The sequence below is a fragment of the Grammomys surdaster genome, unplaced genomic scaffold (assembly GCF_004785775.1).
Source record: "Grammomys surdaster isolate TR1022 unplaced genomic scaffold, NIH_TR_1.0 140, whole genome shotgun sequence".
In the NCBI taxonomy this organism is placed as follows: Eukaryota; Metazoa; Chordata; class Mammalia; order Rodentia; family Muridae; genus Grammomys; species Grammomys surdaster.
The window spans coordinates 12,580,338-12,593,360 of NW_021604598.1; the positions used below are offsets into that span (position 1 = coordinate 12,580,338).

The 13,023-nt window shown below is 41.1% G+C and overlaps 1 protein-coding gene across 1 annotated transcript in view; it reads left to right on the plus strand.

The window, feature by feature from the left end:
- The window catches only part of Mpp7 (membrane palmitoylated protein 7), a 163,055-nt gene that overhangs the window by 126,551 nt on the left and 23,481 nt on the right, over positions 1-13,023 (plus strand). The window contains exons 11-12 of the mRNA XM_028763889.1: positions 514-684; positions 11,690-11,770. Coding sequence (XP_028619722.1) covers positions 514-684; positions 11,690-11,770 — 252 coding nt within the window. The remainder of the gene's footprint in view (positions 1-513; positions 685-11,689; positions 11,771-13,023) is intronic.

The following is a 13,023-nucleotide window of genomic DNA, read 5'->3' on the forward strand; positions in this document are numbered from 1 at the left end:
TCCCAAACCCAGTGGGAATTGTTATTGACTTCCTATGTAGTCTCCAAAATTCATATATATATATATATATATATATATATATATATATATATATGTTGTTTCACTTTTGTACCTTGTAGAAAAACTCTAAAAGTAGTCTACATATTTTTATTTTTAATTTTTACTATGTTTGTTTATTTCATGTGTGTGCGTGTGTGTGTGTGTGTGTATGTGCGTATGTGCACATGCCATAGGCTATGTATAGAGGTCAACGACAGTGGAAGTCAGCTCTCTCAAACTCTCATGTCGGATCTAGAGATCGAACTTGCCGCAGCAGGCGCTGTCTCACCAGCCATTGATATCCTTTTGGAAGCAAATTTACTTTTGCACATTTATAGGCTACTTGTATTTTATTTTACATTGTGGAGCTGATATGAAAGGAGTTTAATATTTGGCTTGGGGGATTTTAATTTTTTGCTTGAAATACCCTAAATGTTTTCTAAAAAAATAAATATGTATATTTTTTATTTGTAGCTGGTTTTAGAAGAAGTTTCCGTCTTAGCAGAAAAGATAAGAAAACAAATAAGTCAATGTATGAATGCAAAAAGAGTGAGCAGTATGACGCTGCAGACGTGCCCACATACGAGGAGGTGATGCCCTACCGGCGGCAGACCCATGACAAATACAGACTCGTTGTCCTGGTTGGTAAGTGTTTGCTTTGTAATCCTGAGGAAATTAGAAAAACACTAGGATTTAAATTTGAAGTTTCTCGTAGTTGAAGCTTTCACGCTAAAATTCCCTCCATCCTGAACACCTTGCTTAGTCCCTGAAGTGAAGTGTTTGTCTGGTTGTGTTTGTGATTGTTCAGGGGCTCTGGTGGCATACCTTATAAGTAGCCTGCTGTGCTGTGGAGCCTCTGTTGCAGATGGGTTAGAAAATTCACTGTAACACAAGAAGCATCAAGAGTATTAAATCTTAACATATTTCTTAATGAATATTTTAATATGTGTCAATGAATATTTGGTAATGAATATATGAATATCGGTAAGTAAATGCTTGAATATTTGTTAATGATGTTCTTTTCAATTCAATTTGAGGCAGTAGCCATGGTGTAAGCTACTTACAGCAGTTAGACCATCATGAAATAATAAGTTCCAGCAGGTTTCAAACCATTTTACAATGTGGGGAGGTATGACACTGAAGAAGAGTTCCTGCCTAGCCTTGGGCTGGCTCAGTCCTGAGTACTGTAAGATTCAAAGTTTGGGCAGATCATGTCTACAGTGGTTGGCTTGACTCACATTAACGTTCTAGACAGTGTCTTGTGCAGCCTTCACGGACATGACCCCCGTGACCTTATGTTCCTCCACTCCTGTCCCTTACTATGTTTCTTTTAAAATGTGATGAGAGCTCTGTCAACTTTCCAGGATTGAAGCCAGTGGTTTTGCAAAAGTTTGGGGGTAGAGGAGCATAGTGTCTCTTGTTAATTCTTACATTATAAACTTAAGATGACAGTTTGGGGAGGAATGAGGACAATTGGAAGGGTGAGGAATCGGCCAATTTTGTAAGGAGAACTCCTTTGTAAGCTTGTTACATGTTATCTGAGACCGATAGTGGGTGATTTGTGAGAAGTGATTATGGTTTTCTCTTGCCAGTGACACCAGAGTTGATCATTAACCTGGAAGATATTGAAATTATTTATCAGAAATACAGGATTGCATATAAAGAAATTCAAAGTTATAAGGCCACCTTTCTGTAGTCTCAGTTACATCTGGAAGGGGAGTTTCATAAATGTTACAGTTGCCACCGCGCTCATAGAGCCCAGTCCACACAGCACCCAGGACTCATGGCTGAGCCTGTGGCCCTACATGGAGGTTACCTGAGACCCACCATCTTCTCTCCCCATTGCCCCTGCTGCAAGCATCTGAGCAGCCTCCCTGCATTTCCGCCCCTGCCCCCTCTTCCTCAGCTGAGGATGGTAGGTGATTCTGGAAAAGAGACAGCCAACTCCTGGACTCCCCAAGAGGTGTCAGGAGGAGACAGCCAACCCCCGGGATCCTCAAGAGGAATCGATACAGTTCAATTAGTTACATAGTACTCCGTGGCAGAGTACATCAGCCATCCTGGACCTTTCTTAGGAGAGGACAAATATGCAGAATACCCCATTAGCCTTCCATCATTGAAGCCAAATACTTGAGATAGTTAACTAACAGAGATAGAAGAGAGTGGCGCAAGTGGAAAACCTCACATCTGCACCCAGGGAACCACTTAGAGCCCTAGCACAATGCACCCCCAAATACAATTGTAAAATGACCTTCTGCTATACACTATATCTGAAATATGAGTAAATTTCAAGTGATCATGTGGCACTGGGCCCGTGAGAGACGGCATGCCATCGCAAGACCATTTCATAGAGAGGATGTGCTCATCTCTGCAACACAGAGCAAGAAAAAAGAAAGGAGCCTCTGCAAGTACCATGTCGGCTGCCTGGCAACAGATATTCCCCAGTCCTGTGTTCTCATCTGAAAAGCAGAGATGATAAGAGCTTTGCTAGTCTTGCAAAGACTCAGACTTGCTCCTAACAGGCCGTGGTCTGAGTAAAAAGCCATCCTTTCTCATGTTATCTGAAACTCCCTTTAAAATAAACCTGAGGTGTTCTAGTCTTAGTTACCTGCTGACTTTGAGCCTCAGCCTTTGAAATGACTGTAGCAGCCAACCATCTGAGAGAAGCACCTGGAGGATAGACGCACAGTTTAGAAATTCTACTCTCTTCTCGGTTAACTGTTGTCCTCCATGACTACACGCTGAAGACATGTTTTCAACCTCTGTGATGTGTGTGAGTAATGGATGTATGGTTTGGAAATTCTATTCTGTTCTCTGCTATCTGTTGTCTTTCCTGACTGCACACTGAAAACATGTTTCCTTCACCTCCGTGACGTGTGCAGGAGGGTGGGAAGACAAAGTTGTGCCTTCTTTATTCTTACTCACGTTGTCCAAGCTGTGGGGAGTAATGACCTTGGCAAAGAGGGTGTTAGGTAAATATCACTGGGAAGATACAGAATACTTTCAATAGTCTCACAATATGCTATTCTTAGACTCAATGTTCAAAGAGTCAGATTCAGCCAGATTGGTGCCATTCAAAAATACAGCATCGGGGAACCATGAGACCTGATCAGAAATACTTAATTTTCCCTTCTTTGGGTAAACATGTATTTCCTAGACTGCATTTTAGTCCCTGATACCTCACCGGTGTTTCTATTAAATTCCCTTCTGCATTTAAAAATATTTCTTAAAAAGTGTTAGACTCAAATGCTGCCGCATTTACTACATTGTCCTATACAACACACCACATTTCATCTTTACCAAAAGCTGACTTTTTAAAAAGTAAAGTAATAAGGTCAAATGATGTATGTGAGCTTGTGGGGAGGATGAGGATAAAGGTGTGGTCTGAGACGCCACAAAAACTCTTTCATGCTTTAAGCCAAAATGAGGGCAAAAATTCATTTTGTGGATGTTCAGACAATTTGTGACTTGTTCTGTCTGGCTCTTGAGCATAGGGAAGAAAACTAAAAATAAATCTCTGTATATTTCCCATTTACAACACAAGTGGTCAGTCTGATGTGGTCTTCCTCTGGGCTGAATCATATGTGTTCCCTAAAGACTGCTATGCAAAGGTGCTTTGAGTAAATGGACATTTGTAAGAATGTCATCATTTTCTCCCAAAATAAGGATAATGGCACAGCTGCATAAGACAGAGTACACGCTCGTAACTGGGCTGCTCTGGAGGTATCTATGTAGATACTCTAAAACCAAAAGTCACAGTCAAATTTATGAGTGTGTGATGGGCTTAAAATTATCCTGTGTACAGGAGACAAATATGATCTTTATTAGAATCACAGTTGGCTTCTTATGCCTGTAGTCTATCTGAAATACGTATAGTAGGGATTCATTTCTGGCATGAGGCGTGGTTCTTTTCATTGAACTGTTTTTTAGTGAGCAACCATTGGTCTGAGCCCTGGGTTCTCTAGGATACAACAGAAGCCTTTGTCCTCCAGCCATCTATATTCCAGTGGGAGAAGATGGACCAAATATCTATTCATGGTAGCAAATGCTGACGGCTAAGGCCACTTGTGTGGCTAATGGATGTGGTGAGCCATGTCTAGGAGGTAGCTTGCAGTGCTAGTTAACAGAATGTGAGTTTGGGACTAGCAGAGAATGGATTTTGAATGAGATCCTGCCATCTCCAGTGAAAAGTCGCCTTTGGAAGAGTTAGGGAGAAAGGAAGTTACCATTACCAGTGTCCTTTGCTTTGCTAAGGATGGTGACTATGGTTGGATTTTGACCTTTCAGTTGTATTGTATTCTCGTCATAGCTGGAGTAGAAAGTGGTGGATGCAAAACTCAAGTGGGTCCACAGCCCTGTTTAGAGAGATGTTTATTCAGCAAATTTGTCTTCTCATTTTCTTCTCTGTTTTTGTTTTATGCTTTGGCATTTGCTTTATGAATTGATGCCTCATTAAGAGCACTTTTCTCCCGTTGTGAAAGGGACAGAAGAAATGAGCTCTGATTTGACTTCCCATGAACGTAGCTCTACTCCACAGTGTCATTTTGGAACACTAAACTCCAGCCACCATCTGATCTGTCTGATCATCCAGTGGTCACGGATCAAATAGAATAGCATGGCTGTTTGTATTTTATGCCTAGAGCAGTAAAAGAGTATTGCTATAATATGATAAGTAGACGTTTTACAGCATGTGTCTGATCTGAGAGATGCCTAGGGGGTTGGTTGGATTTATCTTGCAATAAATCAAGTGAATGGGTGTTTTTTTTTTTTTTTTAGGTAACAATGCAGTTTGAGTTCCTATGGTAGACTCTAGTAATTCTGGTATTTTTCTCTGGATAGTAAAGAATGAAAAGTCTGGCCAAGTACAATTTAAAAAAAGAAAAAAAGCCTATAGGGAAATGCAGGATTTTTTGTGTGAAGCAGTGTAAGTACATGGAATAGAAGCCAGATCCATGCCAGTAACTCTCTCTGTAATAGATTATTTTTGGCTTCTGCCAAGATGACAAAGGGCAGGAGAAAATATAAATAGTACTTGGTCAGAGCAACACATGTCCTTCCAATATTCCACTTAATATTGGATATAAATCCAAATATTAGAAAGAAGTATGTATAAACAAGAAGGATCTTTATCATTAATGTGTTACTGTGGTAGTTACATGAATAGTTTGGTCCTCTCTATTGACTTATCTTTCCCGGTATGGATACTTTTCTATTAGATTATTAATATGATAAGTCTTTCATCTGTAAGGCACTACTTATATTTAAGTTATTAAATTGAATTTGATACTCATCAGCCCTAAGTAACACTATACACAGGGGCTGGGGATTGCTCAGTGGATAAAACACTTGCTAAGCTTGACTGAAATGCAGATCCCCAGCACCTACCACATACACACACAACATGCACATGCATACGGACACACACACACACAGAGGGGAGAGGAACACACATATATACTTGTAAAACAAACACATACACAAAGGAAACACTATACTAATGTTACATGGCAGAAATCAAAATCATTTTGTGTTCATCCTTAGATTGTGAAAGATATGCATGTGTGTATGTGCATATACCGTATTTCACCGATTTCAACAAAATCTATTTTCATCATCATTGTCATTAATTTTCATTCTGAAATGGCACTGCCACATAAATAAGTCAGTGATTGAAATTCCAATGTGCAGTGCGTGATGAACGTGTGGCCTTGCAGTTGTGTGCTCCCATGAGCAATCCTTCTGACAGTCTTGCAGGATACTCTAGTTTTCACAGCATTGCCCCAAGCTCTGGAAACATTACCTAGCTGATACTTTCTGCATTCTTTTGGCATTTTTTTTTTTGTTGGATGTATCTGTTTCTCATTTACAATGTAGCTCTTCCTTGAAATCCTTTTGCAGAGTGAAAACCATGTCAACTGTGAACTAATTTTGAATGTATAGTATGCTAAATTCTGATATAAAATTAGCTCTGTGCAATGTCTGTTACAGGTGATAACCACATGCCTGTGTACCCAGCACTCTGGAAGCAGAGGTAGCCAGATCACAAGTTTCAGACCAGTTCGGGCTGCACAGTGAGAGCCTCAAAACAAAATGAACTAGAAATGAAATGTTCTTAGACATATTTCTGAAAAAAAAAGATGAAAATCTGAAGCAAGCATGAAGCCATGACATCAACAGACTCTAGGGTTATTGGAGAAGAGTGTCACATTCATGGGATATTCATTCAGGGCCTCAGGAGAATCTTGAGGTCAGAGTCAACCTAAACTATATAATTAGACGCTGTATTGAAAAATTAGGGAGGAGTTTTTATCAGTTTATTGATACTTTACAAGGCTGTATTTCTTTAATTAAAATGAATAACCTTTTAAAAACAAAATCAAATTTTTGCATGTTTTCATTAAGGTAGAACAATCAAGTTAAAATTTTATTTAATCACATTTTCCCAAAGACTTCTAGCAGAGATCTGCTGTAAATGGTGTTCTTTCTTCTTCCCAATGTGATTTTTAAAAAATCATTCATTTTTTTTAAATGCATTTATTTTTTTTCTTGGCTAGCCAGATTTAATTTTATGCACATGAAGGTTTTGCTTCTGTTAGTGTCTGTGTACTCTCTGCATGCAGTGCCCTCAGAGGCCAGAAAATGAAGCGGGAGTTACAGGTTGGTATGAGCTTCTATGTAGGTGCTGAGAACCAAACCCAGGTTCTCTGTGCTCTTAATCACTGAGCCATCTTTCCAGTCCCTGTTTCTTTATTTAGTATATTGGGGATTGAATTTGTAGCATTGAGTATACTAGTCTATTGCTATATCACTGATTTCTATCCCAAGCCCTGTGAAATGGTTTTAAAATGAAGCATATAATTAATTTACATTTGTTCTGTAAGTTTTCCTGGGTGACATGAACAAACATGTATTCACCCCAGGTAGGACACACCTGTGGTGTGCAAGCACACCACAGAAACAACTCCATACAAATCTGGCAGAGCTCATCAGTGAGTTATTGGGGTTATTTACAAGGGTATAGGTGACTTGGAGTCAGCTGCATCACTGACAGGTCCCACCCAGCATGAATGATGACTTAGGAAGGCTTGGTGCCTGGAGCTCTCTACCCAGCACAGACCGCTCCACCGAGAGTTTCCTCCCTACAGCAGTTCTGTCCTGCTTATCTAACGGGGGGGGGGGGGGGGGACTATGAATTGAACAACTTTCTGGGCTTCCTGGGGATTTTCCATTTCGTGACATCCCCTAATCCTGTGAACTTTGGTCCTCCCTCTAGGAGAGACTGTTTCTATTAAGAAGCATCTGGAGAATGGTATTTCTGGTTTGATTGTGAACTCTCTCTTTCTTTTTAAAACTAGAAGGTGCATCAACCTCAGTTTACCGTCTCAATTCCAAATTAATAAACTAAACTGTGTTCAGTGTGCTTTCGGGCTTTTACTGGCACCGTCGTCATCGTGGTTGATTTTCCTTAATCCTAAGTGAAAAAACTTGGAAGAGATGTGTCCTGATGTGCATCCAGGCTGTCCAGGTCTGGTACACACTTAGGGTTATTTTAGCCTTCCCAGGATGTCTCACAGTGTCCTTGGAATGTTGGTTGAGAGGTCAGTAGATATTGCCTATGCCAGTTTTCGTAGCTTCAAGCTTAAACAATCACTGTTGAATGTATGGGTTCTAGAAAGGCTTAAAGAAGCCCAGGACACTGGAAGCCATTGCTGTAGGCAGCACAGAACCTGACTTCCTGTTTCATCCATATTGTTTTGATGGGTGTGTAGACAGAGTTGGAAAATGTAGACTGGTAAGTCATAGGAGCTTTGGAATAACCTGGCTGCCACATTCCAAGTCCACCCTTTAGAAAAGACATCTGGTCTCAGGTGTTATCCTAGCTGTCTTCTCTGTAATAGGGGGTGCTACTTTGACAGATATGTTGAGGGTTCCTGATGACCTGTGTTACAGATGCCTGCTGCTGAAAGCCATCCCCCCGATTAGAGACCCCATCAAACTAAAGACCTGTGAGCTGTAGAGTATCAGCATAAACCTCCATCCATTTCCTCATTAGCAAGAACCATTGAAAGCAAACTATAAAGCCATCTACTTATATACAAATAAGCACATTTCACCAAGTTTGGTAAAGGTTTATGTGCTGAAGGACACAGCAGATCTTTGCAGAGGCATGTGTATGAGTGTTCATATCCCTCCATTGCTTGAACATAGATCATGTGTTCTAAATATAAAGCTAACACTGATGTGATGGTACCTACTCATGAGCAGGGTTACGGACCACAGATGTGAATGTGGGTTTTGTTTCTGTTTTTATTTTTTGGAGTCAATAAGAGACTGGCATTCTTCCCCAGCATGGGTGCAGAGTGAGCAGAAGTCCCACAGGGAAGTTGCCTTGTGTGCATCCGATGAGCAGTTTTATAAATAAAGGTAATTTGAATTCTGTCCTTCCTTTGGCTGTTTTATGAGACTAAGTCTACCTTTGCAGGTCATAGTCTAGAAAAATCTAAATCTAAGGAAATTCAGATGAAATTTTTTTCCTCTGTTCATGCCTGGTGTGAGTGGGCATGGCTTCTTAGCTGCGTAGTGCAACTGATTTGTGAGGGTGACATCCTTAGCTGTCAGGTGGGATTGAAAGCAAGTGTGATTGGCAGTTGAGGGTGTCATCCTGGACTTGTCATAGCTTTCCCTACTAAGTCAGACATACAGTTTTTTCTCCTGAGTTAAAATAAATCATTGGTCTTAGAGGCTGGGGGTGAGGGGTGTTTGTTGTTCTTTGTTTGTTTGTGATTTGGATAGGGTAGGGAATAAGAGACCTCTGTGTCTCCTTAAAGAGTCTTTCCTTCTAGGAAGAACTTTAGGGCTGGGAGGCATGGGGAAAAAATCAATTTTCCACCACTTTCTTTCATGGAGTAGGCCCTGTATGCTTTAGTATTGGGGTACTTTGGTGTGACATAAGTAGCTGGGTTCACTTCATCTGTACATGGAAGGTACACACAATGGTACTCCATTGAAATGCCTTTTTCTTTTCAAGAATATGCTTATATTATTGTTGTACCTTAAGGTAGATGGAATCCATAGGATTTTAGAGATACCTTCAGAGTGCGCATCTGCTTGTCCTTCTCCATAAAGAGCTTCTCCTAGTATCAGGTTTTATCTCTGCATATACACACAAAAATCTCAGCCCTCCCTTCCTTAGTGTGCTGTGACCCTTATCAGGATGCAGGAAACTAGAGTTCCTTCCTGGAACTTACTGCACCTAATGGCACCCATCACCTATTCTGCTTTTGCTGAACTGAGTCACATTCAGTGTGTCTCTGAATCTGACCACCATGTCCACATGACCTAGGTGCAGATGCTGTTTAACCTCAACTTCACTGCCCATAGTTCACTTATGTTTTACCCCCATAGTACCACACATTGCATGAAATTCAAATGAATGATCCGGGCCCTGATGATGGGGCATGCTGGTAGCACACTTGCCTCGAATGTGTGAGACCCTGGGCTCTAGCTTTGGTAACACGAAATAGACACAAATGTCTGTGATTTGCTAGCTGTGGAAATAGTAGATGAGTGAGGCAGGAGATGTCTCTGTATTCACGGACCTCACAGTCTGTTAGGGGATCACAGCAAATAAGCAGGTATGTGTAACTAGTGTGGTAAGCCTTTTGAAGTGGGAAAGTATAGGAAACCATGAACTTGGTACTCCAAAAGTTAAGGTAGGGCTGGAACCCAGCCTTCTGTGGCATTGGATGTGCGTCCATTGCTCAGGTTAATGTTCTCCTGCTGCTTGTAAGGTCAAGCCCAATTGCTTCTATTATGTCACTTTGCTTCACTTGACCTGTTGTCCTTTTGTCAGTTAAGGTCACCTCCCTCTTTCTCATTATGTTAGTCACCTTTGTCACTAAAGCCAAATGCCTGAGTAAACAGCTTAAAATGATTAGCCAGGCTCACTGTTTTAAGTGGTGCCAGGCATGGCCTGCTGACTCCATTGCTGGGAGGCTCCTGGCAATGCAGAAGCACCAGAGTGGAAGGACGTGGTAGGTGGGAGGATACTGGGCAAATCATGGTGGCCAAAAGGCAGAATGAATTGGAGAGAGACTCTAAGCTCAAGGTATGTCTTCCTACCTGGATTCCACCATTCAGCCATCACCATTCAACCATCGACCAAGCCAGAGCCCTCGTGATGCAGTCACATGAGCTGCCATCCAAGCCTTTAACACAACTTCAAGGAGGTCACCCCTGTAGCAGACCCATGAGACTCCATGTTCAGGTAAACCTGATCATGGTTTCTATCCAAATGCTGGTGTTTACTCCCCCTGTACCTGTGGGCCTTTTTGTTTCTGTGCTTGTTTGTACACTGTGGTTCTGGAGCTCTTAAATCTGAGCTACTAAGTGAATGCAGACATCTGACTTAGTTGTTTGTTTTCCTTCTGGTCATGCCAAAGTTGTGTTGTTAGAAACTGCATTCTTTTCTTTTCGTTGTTTCGCTGGTGCTAGGGAAGCAGATTCATTTGGAGAGAGGAACTGTATATTCTAGTAAGTTATAGTAACTGAATGTCACTTGAGCATATCATTGAGTTCTCATGGAGTCTTCGAGAACAAAGGAACATTGACAGAGAAACAGGCTCCTGACAGCCATGTAGTAAAGGTAGAGGGCAGTCATGGGACAGGGTGAAGGCAGATGTGCCAGTGAGAAGGAAGGTATGGTACCCAGGCCTGCCCCTTCCCCTCTCCTCCCACCATCCCCTTAACTCGCCGTTCCCACTTTGCTGGCCTTGTCTCTGTGTGCCTGCAAGCTCATCAGTATCCCTTTCCTACAAGTCTTTTTGCCCACAGAGGAGAAAGGGGAAGGCAGAGGAATGCTCAGTCAATTTCTGTGCTATACTGAGTTCTGATCTTCCTGGGGCGGAGATGGTTGGGGTGAAGTGGGGGTGGAGCAGGGGTGGGACAGGAGGTCACCTCCAGTATCCTAGGAAGAGAAGTTTGGATCGGAGCAAGTTGGGACCTAGCACAGGGAAGGCTGGCTGTGGGCCTGTGCTCTAACTACGTCTCTGTACAGTAGACCCCAAGCACAAGGAAGGGACACCAGCTGTGCAGCTGACCACTTCCTGACGTTTGGGTCCAGGATAGTGTTCACAGCCACTCTTTGGGCAGTTTGCTTGTTTACTCCCAATCTCCACCCTGACTAGCCATTTTCTTTAAATGCAGTGTGCATCTGCCATCTTTCGTTGTCATGGCACATGTCATTTGCCTTGCTCATTATATGTTCTCTGTGTGTGCATTTGGCTGATTTAAATGTGTTAAGGCCTGCAGCAGCTTTCAGATTCTCTAGCCTGAAATTTTCTTGGTTAAAAAAATCTCTAGCCAATGATTTTCTTTTATTGAAATCTAAAAAATATTTTTAGAACAAAGTGATCATTCAGGACTGTTGAGTGCAATTTTAGGTGATTGTATATGGATTAATTGGTTAATATATTCAGCCGTTATTTAGTATGCTTTATTTTAAGTTTTCTGGGGGAAAAAAAAGGTAAGCATATAAACTTTTTTGAAGCAACTCTAGAAAGCCAATCCTTCTCATATGTATAGCTTAACTAGACTTCTAGAAACAGTGGATTAGACTCCCATTCTCAGTCTCTGCTGCCTTCTGTTTCAGGTCCTGTCGGAGTCGGGCTGAATGAGCTAAAGCGGAAGCTATTGATCAGTGACACACAGCACTATGGTGTGACAGTACCCCGTGAGTTCTCTGGCACTTGATGGTTCTCTGAGGACATTAGTAAATGTTCACAGCAGCTTAGGAAGCTTGCACAGTGCTGATTACTGTTCTCAAGATTCCTCCCCTAGGCTACCTCAACCCTGTACAACACAGAGTGATATCACAGTTAGAGAGGGGACTGGGCCACCAGAGATTCAAGAATCCCCCATACAGTGCAGATTATTGGCAGGTTATTTTTTTATTTCAGCTTACCTACTGGAGATTTTTGTGGTGACTTTTAATGCACAGATGACACCAACTTATAGTTACAAATTATATTCTAAATAAAACAGTCTTACTGTTTTGTTCCCCCAAATAAGCACTAGTATTTTCCAGAATTTTTTTTAAAAAAAAAACTAGTTTTATGATTAGAAAGACTAAACCACAGAGAGCTGGAAGAGACTTCTCAGAGCACCAGTGTTTCTTAATTATCTTTTATATGTAGTAATTGGCAGGTAGCATTTCAAATGGGCCTTCCATAGCTTAATAGGCCAAATATGGTAGGTTTCTCTTGGGTACACAGAATTAGATCTATTTTTATAAAAATGGTTTTTATATGCATTTTTACAAATGAAATATGATACTTGAAACATTGTGATCTCCAGAATAAATGGCTTTTGACTACTTAATATGTTGATGTTAGCAAGCCGTCTGAACAGCCACGGTGAAAGGTTGGCTTTTTCAAGTGGTTTTAGTGCTGCATTTAAGAAAAAAAAAATCATTTGTATATTGCCCTTAGCAATGTTCTCTAGTTTTGGAAGAGTTCAACTGTAGTTTTAAATTATAGTGTTCTGCTACCTCCAGTTACTTCTTGTTACTACATTTTTCCAAATTACTGTTTGTAATCACTTGTAGCTATAAGTAAGGGGACTTCTGGTTTCCAACAACCCAGATGAAAGGAAAGAAACATGTGGAAAGGTACAGGGGTGGAATTTTTTTTTTAAATTTTAATTCCCTTCTCTTAACAGATGTTGAATTCCAGTATACAAATAATTAGAAAATTTTTCCAAACAGTTTCTAACCTTATCAGGTGCATGATTGCCAAAGAACCTAGAAGATTCCAAATAGATTACAAGGGGGAAACAGAATCATCATTTTCCTGCTGCGTCATTTCCTTCATTTGTCCTGATTCATATAACGAACGCTCTGGGCAACAGCAGAGAATGGGTTGTGTTTTCTCCAATTCACAGAGGAGGAGCAGGGTAGAAAGGATGCTCCACTGAGAGGAGGAGCAG